Here is a 22177-nt window from a genome sequence, read left to right on the forward strand (position 1 = left end):
TTTTAAATTAAAATATATATTTATATTTAAGTTTATTTCTTTTTAGTTTTTATGCAAAACCAAAATATATATTAAAATCGATTAATTTTTTATGCAAAACTTATTTTTTTGTCAATATATATTTAAATTTATACAAAACTGAATTAAATATTGTATCATTGTATTATGTTTGTATTGGTTTTATGTTTTTAGTTTTTATCATAAATAATCATTTTTTTTTTCAAATTTCAAACAAAACACAAATAAAACATATCAACGTTTAACATATAAGATAATAAATAATGAATAATTACTTAAATATGTAGGATTGGTTCGGTTTGATTTAATTTCATATATGAAAATCGAAACCAAATCAAATTATTGGTTTATTTTCTCATACAAATCAAAACCGACCAATGGTTTTAAAAAACCGACTCACTCGAATTGGGTCGGGTCGATTTAATCAGTTTGACATTTAACATGAACACCCGTAGGCCATCGTTGGAATGGATATGCTCGTATTTGAATAGAAAAAGACAGCAAACAAGCAATACAGAACCAAACTACAAACAAGATAACGGCAAACGGGCCTTACGTTTTCTGGGTCTATTTTTTGAGGCCTTACTAATTGAGCAGTGCAAAAACCTTTGGTTTTGGGCCTCCACCACTTCTCTTAAAGAGAATGGATCGAGCGCATCCCGTGCACGTTAGGTATCCCTTCCATCCAGTTAAACACCTAAAAAACAGCAGGTCTTCTCTTCACTTCCTCTCTTCTCCAATGCTGCTGATATGCCTCCGTCAACTCAGTATGTCCAAAGCTTTAATTTTTCCTGTTCTATCCATTGAATTACAGGCAGAAAGTGAACTTCAAAGGCGTCAATGGACGTGCTATTCGGATCCATCGATGTACGAGAGCTTCTCTCGGTGCAGGAGTTCGACGAATCATCTCCCCTATCAGCTCCAGATCTCCGCCTTCTCATCGATCGACTGCAAGTTCGATCCCTCCAAATAAAAGAGAAGGTTCGTGATTACATTATTTCCCACCACAAAGACCTCTCTGTGATCTTTACCTCTTGCTCTGAAGCTGTTGCGAGGACTGGAGATATCTCCGAAGATGTCTCCAATGTTATCCGGCTCATCTCTGATCATCCGATTGATATGGAGATCAGAGACATAGTAGATGAGATTAATAGTAAAAGGAAAGAGCTGAAGGAGAAGAAAGAGTTCTTGGCTATAATCCAGACTGTGGTAAATTTAGTAAGGAGATTAACATCCGTGAGGGAGGATTTGAAGGACGGGCGGTTGATGGATGCAGCGGGTGCGGTTAGGGATTTGAAGAAAGCATTGCCGATTCACGATGAGGTGGTTGAGAAGAGGGAGCCAGTGGTTTTTGGTTTGTTGAGGAAAGAGTGGATGGACTGCTTTGATGAGGTATGCTTGATGTTAAGTTTATTTACTCAATTTTAGGTTCTTAAATGAATATGCAATTTGTTCCTGTTCATTTATTCTATTTGTTCAATTTCAATTTGAATTTGTAGGTGCGAGAAGTGCTTCTGGGGCTTTTGGAGGATATAATAAGTTTTGAGCCAGAAAGTGGCATAGTGAGAGTGAAACTTCAGTTAACTACAGTTGGGACTAATGCTGTTGATCTCCGTACGGTTTTGACTTCAATGGATGTGAGTTTTATTCTACGCATGTGTTTCTTCTTCTCCAAACTTTATGGTGTATAAGATCTATCACATTCTGCAAATTCTATTAGCTTAAAATGATATAAACTGGGAATACCTTATTTTACTGTAACTATAGTAATCCCGGTATTGGTTCATAGGGTACTAAAAATACTATTTAGTTATGGCCTTCGCTGATTGTTTTGTTGAGCTAAGATTTGTATGATCTGCATTGTTTGATATTCATTGTCTCCCATCGACAGGTGGTTGACATGCTTGATTATGGGTTTGCAAGGGTAGCAGACTTGATGGTTAAATATACCATAGCTCCAATAGTAAGCAATGGATGTCCTGCTGTTTCTGTGGAAGAATCAGATCAGGACTCTGGGCAGATGACTGAGGCGATTCTCAAACTTGTTCCATCTTCCAATTCTCGGGTAAATTTGGTGTTTGACTCCAGCAGATTAACCAAGCTTTAATTCTTTGTCAAATTTGTCTCTTCTATGAAATATTGATGGTATGTTGCTAGTAGAAAATATTGATGGCAGGATTTGTAATGGAAAAGTTGCACTAACCAACCACATATAAAGACATGCAAACCAATGGTATCACTACATTCTGATAACAGTGGGGCATACTGAAGCTACAACTATCAGATAATGGTAATTAATTACAATGAGTTCAACAAATCTACAACTATGCTTACTCTATAGGGCTTGAATTGCTAGAAGTTCTAGAAGGCCCTTGATTGGATAAACCATTAAAGCTCACAGATGGTGGTAGTGGGATTGTTCAAATACAAGACCACAGGATCTTTGTAAGTACAGATATTGAGATATATTATGAGGGAAGCAGAATTTTTTTCTAGGGACAACTGGACATATAGTTCAGCTAATAGTATGGGTGATGCTCTGGCAAGGCAAGGGGTAAGCACAACTATTTTGTATTGGATTGCCTCCCAAGGGAGAGGCTTGAATATACATCATGTGAATGGAATAAGTGAGATGGGTTGTGGATGCTAGGCATGAAACCAAATACTGTATATCATTCTTTTGTCACACTTGATAAAATTTCTGTTTGCTACCAACCAAATAAAAAAAGCTATAACCATGCTTTTCTGAGCTTTCATGCTTGTTTTAATATAGAAACATCTGACATCTCTACCTTTCATGTTTCTATTTCTCTCATTTCTTTAGTTTTAACTCAGTCTCTTATCGTGTTTCTGCTTCATTAATTTGGGAATGAAGTCATCCAAATCTTACCCCAACTATATAGGGTCAGCTGCATGAATCCTGTTTTGTTATTCCATTCTGTTTAATGTGATATTCATTGTTAAATTATTAACAATATCGGTCTGCCCCTACCCCTTCTAGTCCCTTCAACTTTCAATAGACCACTCCTTCTTATGGGTTCTGCCAAAGGTATGCAATGCACATGACGAAACCATCTTAGGGTCTGTTTGATTACAGCTGAAAATGCTTAACTGAAATGCGTATCACATTGTCTTTTAGTGAATAAGATTTTAAGGAGGTTGTAGGCTTCTTAATTTTTGAAACTGAAGTTGGGTAAATCACTATATCCTTGAAGATTCTATTATTTAATTATTTTAACAACCAAAAGACAAAGTAATGAGTCTTTCAGTTTAGCACTTTCAGCTGTTATTAAACAGCCCCTTTCTACTTTATTTCATTTTATCACCCATTGGAGTTACTCCTAGGTTCCTTCTAATGACTTCATTTTTTTTAATAAGGTAAAGTATTGTATTGCAAAAGGAAACCAATTCATCAGCCCAGGTATAATGAGAACCTGTACATTGTGAATTTACAAAAAGATCTGAGAAATCAGCTAAAGAAAGGTCCAGCTTGCAAAAAAGGAAAAAGCTGAACTCCAATGAAAGCTCTTTGTACACTTAACCAGGAATGTAGAAAACCTATAACTTTGTTCTTAACCGAAACTATGTCATTGGAAAGATTGTCAAAAATCTGGCTATTCCTTTCCTTCCAAAGGGCCCAAAGGATAGCAGCTGGAAAAATCTTTCAAAGCAGCTTGCCTCTAACATTCTGACCCTCAAGGGTCCACCCCTGAAGCAGCTGTAGGACTGAGGCAGGTGGGCAAGAAGAAACACCAAATCTGCAGAGAGCCATTTCCCAAAGCTACTGAGAGAAGTTGCAGTGAATAAAAATGTGATTAGAGGATTCAGCTAATGACTTGATTTTAGGCTCTGTCCTTTCTAGGTTTTCCATTCATCCATCTCAACATACGCGTTTCTGCCACACTCATTTTTCTGGACATGTTGTTTCTTGATTGCCCAACATGCCCAACACTTTGCTCCATACAGCATAGCTGGCCTTACAATTATTTTATAGAGTTTTCTTTTTAATCTAAGTGGTATTCGCCCATCACATAAAATTGTGGGTGCATCCCTCCATTTTGCTCATCTTGCTCAAATTCTATGGGGAACATCCTCCTCAATCTCTCCCTTGTTTTTTTTTTTTGGATAGGAAACGGTAACTTTCATTGATGATTTGAAAAAGTTAACAGATTTACCACCCACAAAATGGATGGAATATCAAAACAAAATCTTACAAACAAACCCAAAACAAAATCTCTCTAGTAGATCCTTGCTTAGCTAAAGTGTCAGCTATTCCATTTGCTGACCTTTACCATTTAAAATGCACCCCAATCTCCCTTGCTAAGCTAATAATCTCTCTTAGAGGCTGTCTAAGAGATCAAATTCCCATGTTTCCAGATTGCATCCACCCTATTACCAGCTTGGAGTCTTTCCACTTCTAATTGCTGCATTCCCCATTGTTTCGCCAGTCTCAAACCTTGAAGTAAGGCCATTACTTCTGCCCTTAAGGAATATCCCATCTCAATTGGGCCCGAGTAAAGGGCCAAGACTTTTCCTTCCTCATTTCTGAACACACCCCCAACTCCCGACTGACCTGGATTATCCAAGGAGCTTCCATCAAAGTTTAACTTCACCCTGGAATTAGGTGGTGGTACCCAACTTTCTTGTACCACAGGGGAGGAGGGTGAGGATACAGCTATAGCACTCCAATTTCTAATTAAGTCAATCTCTCCCTTGTTATGAATTATCAAACCAACATACCAAAAAAGGCCACACATTTGAAGGCCTCTTTGCAAGTCAGAGACTTGTCAGAGCATGTAAAAGTCTTTGCACTTGATGTAATTAAACTATCTTCTTATTATGCTTTACATGAATTGTGCTCCTTTACCATTTTGTGGATTGTGCCTACTCTAACATCTTACAATAATCACCAACAGTGTTTAAAGTAAAGGGCAAATTTACTCATCTGAATGCAATTATTTGATTGGATATGAACCCATGTTGGATCATAGATGATAATTACCATGTTTCAATTTAATTTATGCCTCTAATACCCTAAAGACTGATATTTTTTTTTTGGGTATTAATCTCTAATTGTCTTCTATGTTGAAAAACACAGCAATGTTTGTGTCAACCTCTAGCACTGATATGTGGTATCTAACGGGGTGACTTAAGGAAACTAAGTTGTCAAATATCTGTACAGATCATTATTTGCTTTGAAAGTAATTCAATTGTTCTATGAGTGCACAATATAAGAGAAATGCATTTGGATGAATCTGATGAAATTGCAAAATTATGTAAATTATATATTAGTAGTAGTTTTTTTATCAGTAGGAAATAATTTTATTGATGCAAACTTAGAAATTACAAGAGGGTGGGTGTAAATTTCACCCCAAACAACAAAAGATTACAGATTTTCCCAAAATATTTGCCGTCTTACGGCCCCTTGTTTGGCTAAAGAGTCTGCCATTCCATTTGCTGTTCTCCTCACCCATTTGAAAGAGACATGTAGCTCCCTTATCAGACTTTCAATCTCCCTAAATTTGTGCTGGAAGACCCAAGAAATCTGGGTACTGCATCTTGCTTAAGAGATGACTACTTAAGTCTCCTTCCACCTCTAGATTGTGGACACCCACTTGTTTAGTAAACCTTAACCCTTGCAGTAAGCTGACCAGTTCTGCTGTCAGTGCATCACCATGTGCCTAGGGTCCTGACTATAAAGCCACCACCCTAGACGTGAGTTGTGAATTAAGGAAGCTCCCTAGACGTGCCCACCTATCTCTCTTACATGGATAAATTTCTGTTCAGTTGAAACTTTTAATTGAAATGCTTTTTTTTTTTTTAAATTTTTGAAAGGCCCATAGAAAGCTTATTTTTAACACATAGGATAAGTAGAAGTCTGTTCACCAGTCTGAATGTTCTTCTCAAGATTTCTAGAGTTATTCATGTCCTCAAAGTGTAGGCTCATTTTTTTTGGCTAGGCACCCAATCATGATGCAACCTCGAAGATCTGTATTTACAGACTATGAGACTAGGGCTTTAGATAGTTTATCAACTGTTTGTGCAGGTAGATTCCGGATCTGCTAATTACCTAGTTGATACACTTTCCAGAATAGGAACTAGGAGGACATATACACTTAAGGGAAAATCTTGAGCATTGAACATAATCTTTTTCATCTTGTTTCTGGTCAGCTTCAAGCTGTTCTATGCATGATTTTGTTACTGTACCCTGCTATCAGACTTCTTATACGGAAGGGGTTTCCTCTTTATTTCACCGTTTATAGAATTCTTCTCATAATTTTGCAATGTAGTTACAACATTATTTATTTGAAAATTTATTGCTTTAACTTTTAATGTATGCAAATAGTTTTAAAATTTAAAACAGTGAAGGTACTGTTATGGTCATCGAATTGCAATGGTGTTACATGCTTTTATGATTGCTTGGATTAGCTCTTGTAGAATCCATGTGTTATTTGGCTATAATCCTGTTAAAATGCATGGATTTTGCAACTATTTGTTTGGGGGTTATTCAGGTTATAAAGTCTATTCTCAAATTTATTTGATATTACATCCAGGTTGAATGCATGGATGGTGCAGCAATTTATTCAGAGATTCTTCAGGTTATAAAGTTCATTTCCAAATTCATATGCTTTGAAAATGGCCAATGGATGCGATGTTTTGGAAGACTGACGTGGACAAGGATCTCAGAGCTGGTTATTTCTAGATTCCTATCCAAGGCATGGTTTTGAACTCTTTGGATTGGATCAGCATTGGTGCAATCTTTTGATGCCCTATTATGGTGAAAATTGCTGCCTGTAATTTTTTTTTTACTGAAAAGAGAAACACATGCATGCCTTGTTTCATTGTGACATCTGTAGTAATGTCTATTCTTTTATTTTTTATCAATAACTCACAGATTTCATTAAAATTAGAGAGAAAAAAAAAACACAGGTACAAGAAAAGGGAGATAAGCTCTCTTATCTCACCTAATCAAAACAACAAGACAAGAGAAAAATTATAAGATAGCCCAGAACAAAGAGTCCCTAGATGCCTCTTGTTTTGCTAACCCATCAGCAAAGGAGTTAGCACTTCTTTTTGCCCAAATCATCTTCACCTCAATATTCTTGGTTAACCAATTAAATTTTCTCTTCTCATTGCTGTAGTTCCAAAAAATAGCAGTATCATTTCTCAGCCAATCCACTACCAGTTTAGAATCGCCTTCTATGACCAATTTGGTGATGTTCAGTTCAATTGCCCTTTGAGTTCCTTCTATAACAGCTGAAATCTCAGCTCTAAGAGAATCACCCATTCCAATTGGCCCCGAAAAGAGAGCAATTATCACTCACTCCTCATCTCCTAAGACACCCCCAATACCTGATGGACCCGGATTACCCATGCTACTTCTGTCAAAATTAAGTTTGATAAAACCACTAGGAGGAGGAGTCCAAGAGGGTAGGGATGTGTCCTTAACCGGAGCTGATCTTGCAATTTCCTTCCAATTTCTGAACAAATCATCCGCTGAAAAGTCTTTAAAAAGAGTCAAAGACTTCAGCCAATGTACCACTCTGATCTGAATCCGCTGAAAAGTCTGTAGTAATGTCTATTCTCATTTTTTTTATCAATAACAGTAATGTCTACTCTCATTGAATGAGGAAAGGATGTCTTCTTTGTTGGACCGCCTTATTTATAGGATATGCAAAGTTATATATAGGGTTTTGTGAGATATTAAATGTCAAGGAACATGTCAATCCAGGTGGGATGGGTTAGGAGATCTGCCAACAGTTTGGGCACACTTGTAATCTGTTCTGGGTCAGCTTACTAAAGCTGGTTTCTTTCACAACTTCTTGTTGTATCCTAAAGTTTTCTAATTAATGAAATCTTTTCAGAGTTATTGATCAAAAAAATAAAAATCTAAAATACCTATTTGCATTTTGGCAGACTGCAGGAAATTATTGATCATATATAATATAAAGATAAACATGAAACGATGCGAACTATTTTACGATAAAAAATTAATATTTTGTCAGAATTTCTGAAAATCTTCTATATTTCATTCTGGTTCTGATGACCAAAGGAATGATATATAAACAAACTTAAGTCCCTTAAAGTTTTGGTCTGAAAATAGAGAGGAAATAGGATTAACTAGAATAAGTATGGGAGGGTTAATCTGTGGAAGCAGCCAAGCTTCTTAAGCTGTAGGAGCAGATCCAAGACCTTTGCTCAAATGATTGCAGAAGTTGGAAGGAGAAGGATGGGCATTTTTCTGTTTGGTCTTTGGCCAAGCAACTAGTTCCCTGATGCAGGGTACTGTTCATAGAGTGGTTTGGGACAGACCAGCTTATTCCAACATTCATGATCTGGATGGATGTGCTGGGAAAGTTCCTAAACAGAGATGAACTACTTAGTAGAGGCCTGAACATGGCAGTTGGCTGCTAATTCTTTAAGAACTAATATGCCTATCTTTCTATCTCAAGGCAGAACTGTTTTGGGGATAAGCGGGAGTTTTCTTTGTTTTTTTTTTTTGATCAATAACACTTTCATTAACTCATCAATAGAAGATTTACAAAGGAAGACAAACACGCTTATCTTCCAAGAGCAACAAAGAACCTCAAGAAAAGGAAAAAAAGAAAGAAAACACACTATAGTTACAGCTTAGCCCAAAAAAGTGAATCCCTTTCTTCCCCTTGTTTAGCTAAACCGTCAGCTAGGGAATTATCCGATCTTTTAACCCAACGTATCTTAACTTCCATCTCCCGCACCAGCCACTTGAATTTCCTCCTCTCATTATTGTACTTCCATAAGCCATTGTGATCTTTAATCAGCCACCCTATCACCACCTCTGAATCCCCTTCAATTAAGAGTTTCCTGATGTTCAACTCATTAGCTTTCTGGATTCCTTCCATAACTGCAAAGATCTCAGCTCTAAGGGAGTCACCCACTCCAATTGGGCCTGAGAACATGGAAGAAATGACCCCATTTTCATCCCTAAAAACACCCCCAATCCCCGATTGTCCCGGATTTCCCCTGCTACACCCATCAAAGTTTAATTTCACGAATCCACTAGGTGGAGGGGTCCAAGCCACACTCATTACTGACTTAGTCTGTGTGCAACTTGCAATTTCACTCCACTTCCTCAACATGTCATCCACAGTGTAATCTATGAAAAGCTCCAAAGATTTCAGCCACTGTACCGCCCTAATATGAATGATAGCCCTCAGATCTGTTGCTCCTCTCTGAGCTTCTGAGAAAATCCTGGAGTTTCTTTCTTCCCAAAGTGTCCAACATACTGCAACCCTTAGTCCTCTCCACATTGTCTTTCCCCTTTTTATCTGCCACCTGAAAAGAGAAGGGGAAAAAAGGCCTTGCAAGTCTGAAGGGGTATTTCAATTACATCCAAATAGGGACAAAGCCCATTCCCAAATTGACCTCGCAAAATGACAAGACACCAGTAGGTGAAAACCAGTCTCCCCATCCGCTTTACAAAGAACACACCACTGAGGTGACAAACAAGTATTTGGTCTCTTCTTTTGGAGTAGATCACCAGTGTTGATTCTTTCTAGATAGGCTTCCCAACAAAAACTACCAACCCTGGGAGGTATTGCTATGCACCAAAACCTCATCAACAGGAAAAGGAGGGAAGGTAGGACTGGTGGACTGACTTAAGACTTTGAAGAAAGAAGCACAAGAAAAAATGCCGTTGGGAGGTGTCCAAATTCTAGAATCCGCCCTAGTGGGGTCTAAGACAACGTTATCAAGAATTGCAATAAGGCTCAAAATATTGTCAAAGTTTGAGTCCCTCAAATCCCTTCTTAGACCCAAGTTCCACCTAATCCCAGAAATGGAAGAGGACGGGGTGGTAAAAGACGAGATTGACTCATTTTTCAGATCAGAAAGAGCATACAAAGAAGGAAACTGATCCTTTAGAGGGGCACTCCCCACCCAGGTTTGTTCCTAGAATTTTATGGAGTTACCGGAATTCAAATCATACCTGATATTAGGGGAGAAAACTGGTAGCAGGTCATGAATGGCTTTCCAAGGAGAATTGCTCGTGGTCCTAGCTCTGATTCCAGCGTCTCATCCATTATGCTCCAGCCCATGAATACTTGCCACTATTCTAGCCCATAGCTTCTCCTTCTCCAAGGGGAATCTCCACAACCACTTTCCCAATAGAGTCCCTTCTCCTAATATTCCCAAGCCCCAAACAACCACATGTCTTATTCCTACAAACTATCTCCCAGCTAACTCTATAATCCTTCTTTTCCTCTCCCGGTTCCCACAGGAAATCTCTCATTAACTTCTCCAATCTATTAGCAACCTTCACTAGGATTTTAAACACCGACAGGAAAAAGATAAGTAAATTAGCAAGCGTGGCCTTAATAAGAGTAATTCTCCCACCAAGAGAGAGGTAGTTCTTTTTCCATGACACCAGTATTTTTTCAAACATTTCCACCACCAGGTTCTAAAAGCTCTCTCTCATAGGATTATCACCTAAAGGCCACCCTAAGTAGTTCAAAGGCCACCCTGAGACTTCACATCCCAGCACTTCAGCACTCTCCCTGATCTCTCCCTCCTCCAAATTCACCCCCACAACACAACTTTTCCCAAGGTTAACCTTCAAGTTGGATATTTGCTCAAACAGTTGTATCATCGACTTCAAATTCCTGATAAAGCTCACATTACCGCCTTCACAAAACAGAATCGTGCCGTCAGCAAACTACAAGTGAGTAAGGGGGGTTTCCACCCTCCCAACTCTCCAGCCTCTAATGAGCCCCCTAGAATCTGCTCTGTGAATCAGTTTCCCCAAAACCTCTGCAATTAGAATGAACAAGAAAGGAGAAAGGGGGTCTTATACCCCTATTGTCTGGAAATAAATCTACCACTGTCCCATTCACTAGCACTGAGTAATGACAATTCCGAACACAACCCATGATCCACTTACACCATCTAGCCCCGAACCCAAATTTAGTCAAAACTTTCCTCAAAAATTCCCAGTCCACCAAGTCATAAGCCTTTTCCAAGTCCAACTTACAGACCACTCCCTTCTTCTTATCCCTCTTAAAGTTCTCCACACTCTCATTAGCAATTAAAATCTGATCAGTAATTTCTCTTCCATTCACAAAAGCTCCTTGGTAGTGTGCAATGATATCTGGCAAAACCTTCTTTAGCCTCAAAGACAACACTTTTGTAATGATCTTATACAAGCTATTAACCAAGCTAATTGGCCTAAAATCCTTCGGGAGTTTTCTTTGTTGCACTTGTAGCTTTTGTTATCTTGGGTTTGGGCTCAGTTTGTATGGCTCCTCATTGTATGGAGATTTGGAACCTTGTATTGGCCAGTTGGTCTGGCAAAGTATGAGAAAGTGAATCTGCATTTGGTTTCCTATAGTTACACTGATGTAGGACCAGCTTATTCCTAGTCCTTAGAGAATGTTGAATGGTCTTCTTGCATGAGAGTTTTATGGTTGCTGATGGCTGTAATGGCTTCTTGAAGGAATAAGAGAGAAAATAGGGAGAGAGAGAAGAGAGAAAGTACTTGGAATCACTCACAGGGTGCCTTGAATCACTCTAGGGCATGGGAATCACTCACCATAGTTGGCATAAGCTGAAGAAAACTCAATATATTTCATTGCTTTTGTGTAAAACGTCCATACTTATCTTCTTGATGATTTTGTAAGGACCAACACTCTGAGTGGAGCTTCTTGTACACACCTTTAGGAAGATGTTCTGGTTGTATATGTACCATAACCATGTCTCCCTCTTGATGATTTGCCAACTGTCGATGAATATCAGCTCTAGCCTTGTATAAATCATTGCTCAATGCAATTTTTCTCTTAACATCATCATGTATCTCTCTTATGTGCCTAGCAAATGCTTTTGCTTCAATGCTAGTACGTGTATTTGGTGGTAAGGTAACTAAGTCAATTGGTCGCTTAGGCTGAATACCAGTCACCACTTAAAATGGATTTCTTCTTGTGGATCTATTTACTAAGCTGTTATAAGCAAACTCAGCTATTGGAAGCACTAGATCCCATCTAGAAGTATGATCACCAACTAGACACCGTAAAAGATCTCCCAAGCTTCTATTTACTACCTCAGTCTGGCCATCTATTTGGGGGTGAAACAATGTAGAGAATTTCAACTAAGTATTGAGTAATTTCCAAAGTGTCTTTCAAAAATAACTCATAGACATAAGTGGGTATCATAAAACAGATAACCATTATGCAGTGAAAAGGAAGGATAGTCATCTTGCTTCCCAGCTTGTCAGTCAGTCAATATAGATGATGCTGAAATCCTTACAACCAGCATAGTCTTGTTTTAGTTTATCAAAACAAATGACTTGGACATTCATGGAATGAAGTATGTAAGCCATCCGACTTAGCGCATTTACCACTTTATTCTCATTTCCATCTTGGTGCTTAAGAACAAAGGTGTATTCTTGTAGGAATGAAACCCACTTCCCATGCCTATAGTTTAGTTTCTTTTGGGAATTCAAGTACTTTAAAGCTTCATGATCTGAATAGAGCACAAACTTCTTGGATATTAAGTAGTATCGCCAACGTCGTAGAACTTGCACTACTGCATATAATTCCTTGTCGTAAGTTGATTATTTCTGCTTGGCTTCATTTAGTTTCTCACTATGAAATGCAATGGGATGGCCTTCTTGCATGAGAACCCCTCCAATTCCTACACCGGATGCATCACATGCCACTTCAAAGACTTTAGAGAAGTCTGGAAGTTGTAAAATAGGTGCCTCTGTCATTTTCTTCTTGATAGTCTCAAATGCCTTTGTTGCTGCCTTGGTCCAATTAAAAATTCACCTCTTTTCATTGCATCTGTAATTGGAGCCATGATAGTGCTGAACCTCTTAATAAATCTTCTATAAAAAGTTGCTAGGTTGTGGAAACTTTTAACCTCTTGAAGATTGGTAGGTAGGGGCCAATCTAAGATAGAGTTTACTTTTTCGGGATCAACACTTGTGTCTTCAGCAGAAATAACAAACCCCAAAAATATAACCTTGGGTGACATGAAAGAGCATTTTTTAAGTTGGTGTAGAGTTTCTCTTCGCGTAAAACTCTCATCACTTGATGTAGATGATCAATATGCTCTTCTAGACTATGGCTATATATAAGAATATCATCAAAATAAACAACTAGGAAACGACCATTAAAAGATTGAAGTACCTGGGTCATCATCCTCATGAAAGTACTAGGGGCATTGGTTAGTCCAAATGGCATAACTAACCACTCGTATATGTCAATACTCTTAGCTGAATAGAGAAAAAGAACAAGGATAATCTTAGAGGTGTCAAGAATGATCGACCCCTACTTCAAAGAGTCTCCTATATATTAAAAGATATGTACAATTACAAGAATGCCCATATAGGGCTGAAAGAGAAAAGAAGAATAAGATGTATAAGTAATATACAATAGGGACTATACTAATAAGATACATCAAGTTACTGAGTCTCCACACTCCCCTTCAAACTGATGCTTAGTTTGTCTATAAGAAAGAGATGTCAAACTCTAGTCATAGCTTTGGTGAAGATATCAGTGATCTACATGTCCGAGGCTACATGAGGAAGCGATATAGACCCAATAGTGAAAAGATCTCAGATAAAGTGGCAGTCCACCTCGATGTGCTTGGTCCTCTCATGGAAGACAGGGTTAGATGCAATCTTGATAGCACTCGTATTGTTTGCATAGAGAGGAATATGAGTAAGAAGCTGAATGCCAAGATCCATAAGGAGAGATCTTAACCAAACAATCTCATTGCAAACTGAAGACATGGCCCTATACTCTGCTTCAGTGGAAGACTTAGTGATTGTTTGTTGTTTCTTATACTTCCAAGAAATGAGTGAATCACCCATAATTAAAAACACACCACCCAAAAGTGGACCTACGAGTGTCTGGACAACCAGCCCAATCTGCATCAGCATAAGTTCTCAACTGAATAGAAGAGGAGGAGAAGAACAATCCTTGAGAAGTTGTGCTTCTAACATGTCGAATGGTGTGATGAACAACAGTCATATGAGGCTGACGAGGAGCAGAAACAAATTGACTAACAACCTCAACAGCATGAGAAATATCATGCCAAGTCATAGTGAGATAAATGAGGGACCCCACAAGCTAGCGATACAAGGCAGCATTAGGAAGTAGTGGACCTCTAGATTTAGATAGCTTAAGATTTAGCTCCATAGGTGTATCAACATGCTTTTCATCATTAAGACCAGCAAGTTTAACAAGGTCAAAGGCATACTTCTGCTGACAAACAAAATACCCTCGATCACTACGATGTACTTCTAGTCCCAGGAAATAGGTGAGAGGGCTCAAGTCCTTCATGTGAAAGGAATTATGAAGTAATAGTTTCAATTCACGAATGCCCTCAACATCATTCCCATTCAACAACATTCATCAACATACAATAGGAGAATGGTAATACCCTGAGGTCGTCGCCTAACAAAGAGAGAGTGATCAGAAGAACTCTGGCTATATCTAGCAGCAACTACAACATCGCGAAAGCGTTAAACCATGTTCGGGGAGCTTGTTTTAGACCATATAGAGATTTTTTGAGGCGACATACTAAAGAAGAATCATTGCAGTATCTAGAAGGAGGCTTCATGTAGACCGTCTCCTTCAACTAGCCATGAAGAAAAGCATTCTTCACATCAATCTGGCATATAATCCAAGATTGAGTGGCATGCACTACTAAAAGAACATGGACTGTGGTGATCTTTGCAACAGGAGCAAAGGTTTCTTCATAGTCGATACCATACTATTGACTATATCCATGGGCAACTAAATGTGACTTGTATCGATCAAGAGATCCATTAGATTTTAGCTTGATGTTGTAAACCCAACGACTCCCAACAGTGGATGCATATGGAGGAATAGGCACAAGTCCCCAAGTGTCATTCTCATGTAAAGCATGAATCTTAGCATCCATGGCTTCTTTCCAATGAGGGCTACTATTAGCTTCCTGATAGGAGCAAGGAACATCTATGGAGGATAGGACAGCAGACAAAGAGCTATGGTTTAAAGGAAAACCATAGCGGTCAGGAGGTCTAGAAATACGAGTAGAACGACGAGGAACAAAAGTATGAGTAGTGTCTAAAGTAGATGTATCACTTACAGGAGCAGCGGTAAGATGAAAATCTGAACTAGGAGGAAGGAGAGTCACAGGTGTAGGGGCTGGAGCACATAACCGCTTGCGAGAGAAGACGATGACCTTCTCAACAGAAGGAGGTGGAGCATCCTATGAATCAAAGTTTGGCAAAACAAAAATAGACAGTGCAGAAAAAGGAAATGCGCTCAAGGAAAACAACATTATGTGATATACGAATGTGGCGAATAGAGGGATCATAACAAAGAAATAATTGTATGGGTTGAAGTATTCACCTCAAGCCTGGTTTAGTAGGTTTCACTTGGCTGTGCAGCCCTAATAGTGTATGTTGACACCATAGTGGTCACAAGTGTGGAAAACTGAAATACAAAACTTGAAGGAATTCTTAGCCACTCAATTTGAGGTGAAAGATCTGGGTCTTTTATGCTATTTCCTTGGGATTGAAGTTGCTTGCTCACAAAAGGGTATCTTTATTTTTCAAAGGAAATATGTCCTAGATCTATTAGAGGACTCAAGCAAGTTGGGAATGAAGCCAATTGATTCACTCATTAACCCTAATCATTGGTTGGGTGACAGTTAGGGGAAGGCTATAAAAGATGTGAAGCAGTTCCAGAGCTTGTAGGGAGACTTTTATTGTTTTGATCAATAACAAAAACTTATATTAATAATAAAAAACGAGATTACATATAGCACTCCAAGGAGAGATAAAATGACTTAACTCTCCCCCAATGAACTTGAAAATAAGAAAGTGCAAATTAAGCCTAAACAATTGACCCCTTCCCACCCCCTACTTTGCCAAGTTATTAGCAAAGGCATTTGCATGTCTCTTCACCCAATGAAACTGAGTTTCCACACCCCTCATTAATCACTTAACCTCCCTCCTCTCATTAGCATAGATCCAAAAACCACTATCCTTTACCAATTTAACACTAGCTGTGAATCTCCTTCAATAATCAGGTTTTGAATATTCAGCTCCTTTGCCTTGCTTAAGCCTGCCAATAAGGCAAACAATTCAACTTTATCTAAGAGAGTCACCCATTCAAATGGGACCTGAGTGCAATGCAACCACCTTCCCATTTTCATCTCTAAATACACCTCATACACCTGAAGGACCTGGATTGCCTTCACTACTCCCATCAAAATTTAGCTTCATAAACCCAGGGGCTGGTGGTGACCAAAGTGGACACACTGATGTCTGATCTGGCGCAGAGGATGCCACTTCCTTCCAATTGTTAAGCAACATACCCGTGGAGACATCATCATACAGGTCTAAAGATTTCAGCCATTGCATAACCCTAACTGTTACAACCTCAATCAACTCTTCTTCTTTCTTTTTCAGAGAAGGTTCTTAAATTCCTCCCCACATGATTTTACCCCTTTTCTTCGGCCACCTAAAGAAAGAAGCAACAAATAAGCCTTGTATTCTTGGATGAGGGATAGGGAGACTTTTATGTTTGTCCACGACTAGACATGGCATTACTTATGCTGTAGGTGTCCTCAATTAGTTTATGCATAACCCCAAGACTACACATTTTGAAGTTGCCAAGAGGATTCTTAGATACCTCAACTCCTCAAGAAGTTCCCAGGGGCTGGAGGCAAGGGCAGTAGATGACAGAAAATCTACTAGTGGATATTGTACTTTTGTGGAAGGAAACTTAGTCACCTAGATAAGTGAAAAACAGAGTGTGGTGGCTAGGTCCAATGCTGAAGTAGAGTACAGATCCATGTCCCATGGAGTTGTTGAAATTATGTTGATAAAGAATTTGCTAGGTGAATTGGGCTTTGTAATTAACAATTTCATGTCACTCTATTGTGACAACAAAGCTGCCATCAATATTGTAGCCAACCCAGTCCTCCATGATAGGGCAAAACACATTGAAGTGGACAAGCATTTTATTAGGGAGAAACTTGTGTGGAGAAGTGTGCACTCCCCACTGTCAGCCCAGAAGAACAACTGGTAGATATCTTCACTAAGGGGCTTCATCACTTATAGCACAATGATTTGTGTGACAAGTTGGTCATGGTTGACATTTATGTCCCAACTTGAGGTGGAGTATTAGAATTGTTGATAATTTATATAATATGTGCCACAAGGGCACTGTTGTCTTTTTGCTCTTTTTAATATGTCACCCTATATATATTAATTAGAACTGGTGCCACCAGCACTGTTTTTGGTCTCCAATTTCTCTCTCTCTCTCTCTCTCTCTCTCTCTCTCTTCTCTCCCTTCCCTCTCTTCTCTCATCTTCCTCCATATTCTGCCTTGTTTTACTGATAATAGTATCTATATTTTTGCGTTTTCTTTTCAATGAGTTCTGTTTGTTAACAATAAACTTTATATTTATTTTTGGCATATGGATTGTAATTATAGGTTCTATACAAGGCAAAATAAAAGGAAAACAGATTTTTTTCCAGATTCCCATGATGATTAGCAATCTACATGTGCAAAAGAGAAGTAAATATCCATGTATGCAAAGGTTGCCCTTGTTATCAAAACTGTGAGAACATGCATAGAGCAGAATTTTCCTTTGTTTGCTTAGGAAGAAAGAAATAGCAGGAACAAGGCATCAATTTGAGGGGAAAACCAAATATTATTAAATGCTATAGCATATAAATGTATGCTTTCAATGTTTGTGAATAATGAATCCATGCTCAAAGTTTTTTATTTTCTCTTTTTATGGAGGGGATAATTTTAGATAAGTTTTTAATTTTTTATCAATATGAACCATTTTATTAGTTAAATAAAAGAGAAATGTAGAAGAATACATCCACCTGTTAGCAAAATAAAAGGTTTACGCCTCTTCTAGAAAATTTTTTAGCAATAAAAATTTTAGATAAGTTTTATGGCTAAAAAAATTATGCTAGAAGTATAGTCTAGGCTATAAAGGACCAAGATTTTGAACAAAATATAGAAGATTTTTACTCTTCTTAACAAGGTTGTGATTTCCACTGGATCAGTTTTCATATCAAAGTAGTACAGTAACTTCAGATGAAAGTGAGAATTGTATGTTAGATTGGGTTTTGGTCTCTTCTAAGATAAGGAATTTTAAGTCCATACTTAGAGTAATTATTTTTTTTTTTTGATAATTGAAATAATTTTATTAATCAGCAATAGACAATAGTACAAAGTTCCCAAGGAAAGGCACGAGTTGCAACCTCTTCGGGCTAGTTAAGTACAGATTTCCAAATTAATAACAACTTACAAAGAAGCACAAAAAAGATCTTCCCTAGAAACCCCCTGTTTGGCTAAAGCATCAGCCAAAGAATTAGCAGACCTACTAACCCATTTTACCTCAATTCTCATATTGCTGGTTAACCACTTTACTTTTTTGATGGGATCTTTGTAGCCCCAAATGGTGGCATCCAAGTTTAGGAGCCACCTTGTTACCACCTGAGAGTCCCCTTCAACTAGGAGATGCTCCACCCCAAGCTGGTTGGCAATCTGAATTCCTTGTACTGCAGCAAGGATTTCTGCCCTTGTGGAATCCCCCACTCCCACCGGTCCTGAGAATTGTGACATTATGTTGCTATCCTTATTTCTCAGGATACCCCCTATACCTGAAGGCTCGGGGTTGCCTTGGCTGCTTCCATCAAAGTTCAGCTTGATGACACCTTCCAAAGGCGGAACCCATTCTAACAGAATCCTATCCTTCTTTGTTGAAGTGTTAGCTATTACTAGCCAATTCCTCCACAAGTCATCAAAGATATCCACAGTTTTCAGACAATGGATTGCTCTTGTTAGGATACAATCCTTCATTTCATCTAACCCTCTTTCCTTCTCTAAGAAAATTCTTGCATTCCTTTCCTCCCAAAGAGTCCACAGAGTGGCTGCCCTGACACATTTCCACATGACCTTACCTCTTCTAGTGTGCCAAACAAAGACAGATGGGTTGAATAACAAGCTTAAATCAGAAGGCATAGACCACCTACCTCCAAATAAACAAAGGCTCCACTTCCATATAGCTATAGCAAAGGAACAAGAGATCAACAAATGGAAACAGTCCTCATTCTCGGCCTTACACAAGGAACGCCGATTTGGGGAAAGACAAAGAGAGGGTCTCTTTTTCTCTAAGTTTTCCAAAGTATTGATTTTCCCATAGAAGACTTCCCAGCAGAATACAACAATTTTTGGGGGAATAGGTCGCGCCCAGACTTCTTTGACAGGGAATCCTTGAGAAATGGGGTTAGAACTGAGGGATTTTAGAAAAGAAGAGCAAGTAAAAGTACCTTTTGGAAGAAGAGTCCAAACCCTTTGATCAGAAGAAGTGGGGTCCAAGCAAACGAATTCTAGTAAATGAATTAGTTCAATAACACAACTCGACTCACCATCCCTTAACCCTCTACGAAACCCAAATTCCCAGTTTAAAGATAAGGGGTTTAACGGGCTCGGGAGAAAAGTTGCAATTGGATCATGTTTGTGAAGGGAAAGGGAATAGAGCGAGGGGAAACAATGTTTGAGGGGTTGAGTACCCACCCAAATATCCTCCCAGAACAGAATAGCATTACCAGAACAAGCATCATACCTGATGAATCTGAGGAAGCGAGGGAGAATACCATGTATAGCCTTCCAAGGTGTAGTAAGGGTAGCTTGGCGAGATATCCCGGAATCCCAACCATTTCCTACACAACCATGAATGCTTGCCACCACCTCATGCCGTAATCTCTCTCTCTCTCTCTCTCTCGGGGCCATCTCCATAGCCACTTCCCTAGAAGGGTTACATTCTTCAGCACTATGTTCCCTATCCCTAAACCCCCTTCTTCCTTTGGTTTGTTAACTATCTCCCATCTGATCAAGTGATCCTTTTTCACCTCTCCTGGTTTCCATAGAAAGTCCCTCATTCTCTTCTCCAATTTCTTAGCCTCCCTTGGAGGAATCCTGAACACTGAAAGGAAGTAGGTTGGAAGGTTGGCAAGTGTAGCCTTAATTAAAGTCGGCCTACCCCCTATTGAAATGTAATTCTTTTTCCAAGCTGCCAAGCACTTATCAAATTTCTCCACAATAGGGGCCCAAAAACTACTTTCTTTAGGGTTGGCTCCTAAGGGTAGCCTTAAGTATGTCAAAGGCCAAGAAGAAATATTGTGACCTAAGCATTTTGCAATGGATTCAATCTCCCTATTCTCCAAGTTTACTCCAGCCACACAACTTTTATCAAAATTTACCTTCAAGTTGGAGACCCTCTCAAAAGTACTTATTAACATCTTAAGGTTCTCCACTTTGCTCAACTCATTCCCTTCACAGAAAATAACAATATCATCAGCAAATTGAAGGTGAGTTACTGGAATGCCTCTTCTCTCTATTCTCCATCCCTTTATTTGGCCCTCTTCATCTGCTTTGTAGATCATCCTACTAAAGACATCAACAACAAGTTTTAAAAGGAAAGGGGAGAGTGGATCCCCTTGTCTTAAGCCTCTATTGGCTGGAAAAAAGTCCTTAACCACCCCATTCACTAATACTGAATAATGACAAGAGTTTAAGCATCCTTTTATCCAATTACACCATTTATCCCCAAATCCACGTCTTCTTGACATCTCCAGCAGGAAACTCCAATCCACCAAGTCATAGGCTTTCTCCAAGTCCAGTTTGCAAACAAATCCTTTCCTGCCTGATCTCCTTATCTCTTCCACACTCTCGTTTGCAATAAGTATCTGATCTGTGATTTGTCTATCCTATAGAAAGGCTCCTTGTGCTTGGCTAATGAGAGAGGGGAGAACTACTTTGATCCTCCTAGAGAGCACTTTTGCTAGAATCTTATAGATGTTTGTCACCAGGCTAATTGGCCGAAAATCTTTGGAATGTCTGGCATCATTCTTTTTGGGAATTAAGGCTATAAAGGTGGCATTGATTCCAGGACTCACAAAATGTTTATCCTCTAATTCTCTAAATACTCCAATTAAGTCTTCTTTGACTATGTCCCAACAGTCCTGATAAAATGCCATTGTAAATCCATCAAGACCCAGTGCCTTGGCCCTATCCATAGAAAAAACTTGTTTAATTTCCTCTTCCTCAATCATTCTTTCCATCCATCCCTTATCTGTTTGGTTCAAAGTTGGCTAATTCTCCTCCCCTACTATTAACTGATTCTCTAAGGGTCTTTGAAAGATGGATTTGAAGTGATCCACAATTCTACTAACAATCTCCTCTTGAGAGGTTATCTCCACACCATCAACCTCAAGCTTTAGTATCAAATTTTTCCTCCTCCCATTAGCCAAAGCATGAAAGAATTTGGTATTCCCATCCCCTTCCTTGATCCACTTATGTCTGGATTTTTGTCTCCAAGAGATCTCCCTCAACAAAGTCTCCTCTAACTCCTTTTTCAGTTTCCTCCCCATTTCTTTGTCTTGCTCATCCATCATCCCTTGGGATTCTTTTGCATCTAACTCCTCAATCTGAACCAATAATCTAGCTTTTACCTCCTCCACTCTTCCAAATTGGTCCTTATTCCATTCTTTTATTTTGCCTCTCAACCTTTTTAATTTTTGTGGAATCTAACCCCATCCCATTTCACTTCTCTCATCTCTTCACTCTACCATTCCTTAACCTTAGGCAAGAAGTCCGGGTGTGTCAGCCACATATTTTCAAACCTGAATGGTCTAGGTCTATTACCAAGAGGTTCTTGTCCTACTATAGGGTAGTGATCAAAGGTTATCCTAGGCAGGGCCTTAGCCACCAAACCTCTCCAGTGGCTCTCCCAACCCTCATTAGATAGGAATCTATCAAGCTTTGAGCAGATTGGGTTTTCTTGGAAGTTGGACCAAGTGTAGGTAGCCTGTAATAAAGGGAGCTCCCGTAACTCAGGAATTTATGAAGTCGTTGAACTTCCTCATACTAGTTGTAATGGCTTGCCTAGGATTATTTGACTCATTTGCGAATCTTATTGCATTAAAATCCCCCCAAACACCAAGGACCTTCCCACAAACCTTGAATTCCATGAAGTTCCTCCCATAACTCATTCTTCTGTCTGTGATTATTTGAACCATACACATTTGTTAGCACCCAAATAAATCCATCTTCCACCATTCTGAATTTTAGGGATACAGTGAAGTTTCCTATTAGCTCCTCTA

General features: G+C 38.9%; 1 protein-coding gene across 3 annotated transcripts in view; it reads left to right on the forward strand.

The window, feature by feature from the left end:
• The first annotated feature begins 681 nt into the window (after positions 1-681).
• The window catches only part of ATZW10 (centromere/kinetochore protein, putative (ZW10)), a 30157-nt gene continuing 8661 nt past the window's right edge, over positions 682-22177 (forward strand). For all 3 annotated transcript variants that reach the window (XM_010254281.3, XM_019197197.2, XM_088901944.1), the window contains exons 1-4: positions 682-1410; positions 1518-1655; positions 1910-2083; positions 6573-6734. In XM_010254281.3, coding sequence (XP_010252583.1) covers positions 859-1410; positions 1518-1655; positions 1910-2083; positions 6573-6734 — 1026 coding nt within the window. In that variant the 5' untranslated portion in view covers positions 682-858. The remainder of the gene's footprint in view (positions 1411-1517; positions 1656-1909; positions 2084-6572; positions 6735-22177) is intronic.

This window comes from Nelumbo nucifera, chromosome 1, assembly GCF_055504915.1.
Source record: "Nelumbo nucifera cultivar China Antique chromosome 1, China Antique-T2T, whole genome shotgun sequence".
Lineage (NCBI taxonomy): Eukaryota > Viridiplantae > Streptophyta > Magnoliopsida > Proteales > Nelumbonaceae > Nelumbo > Nelumbo nucifera.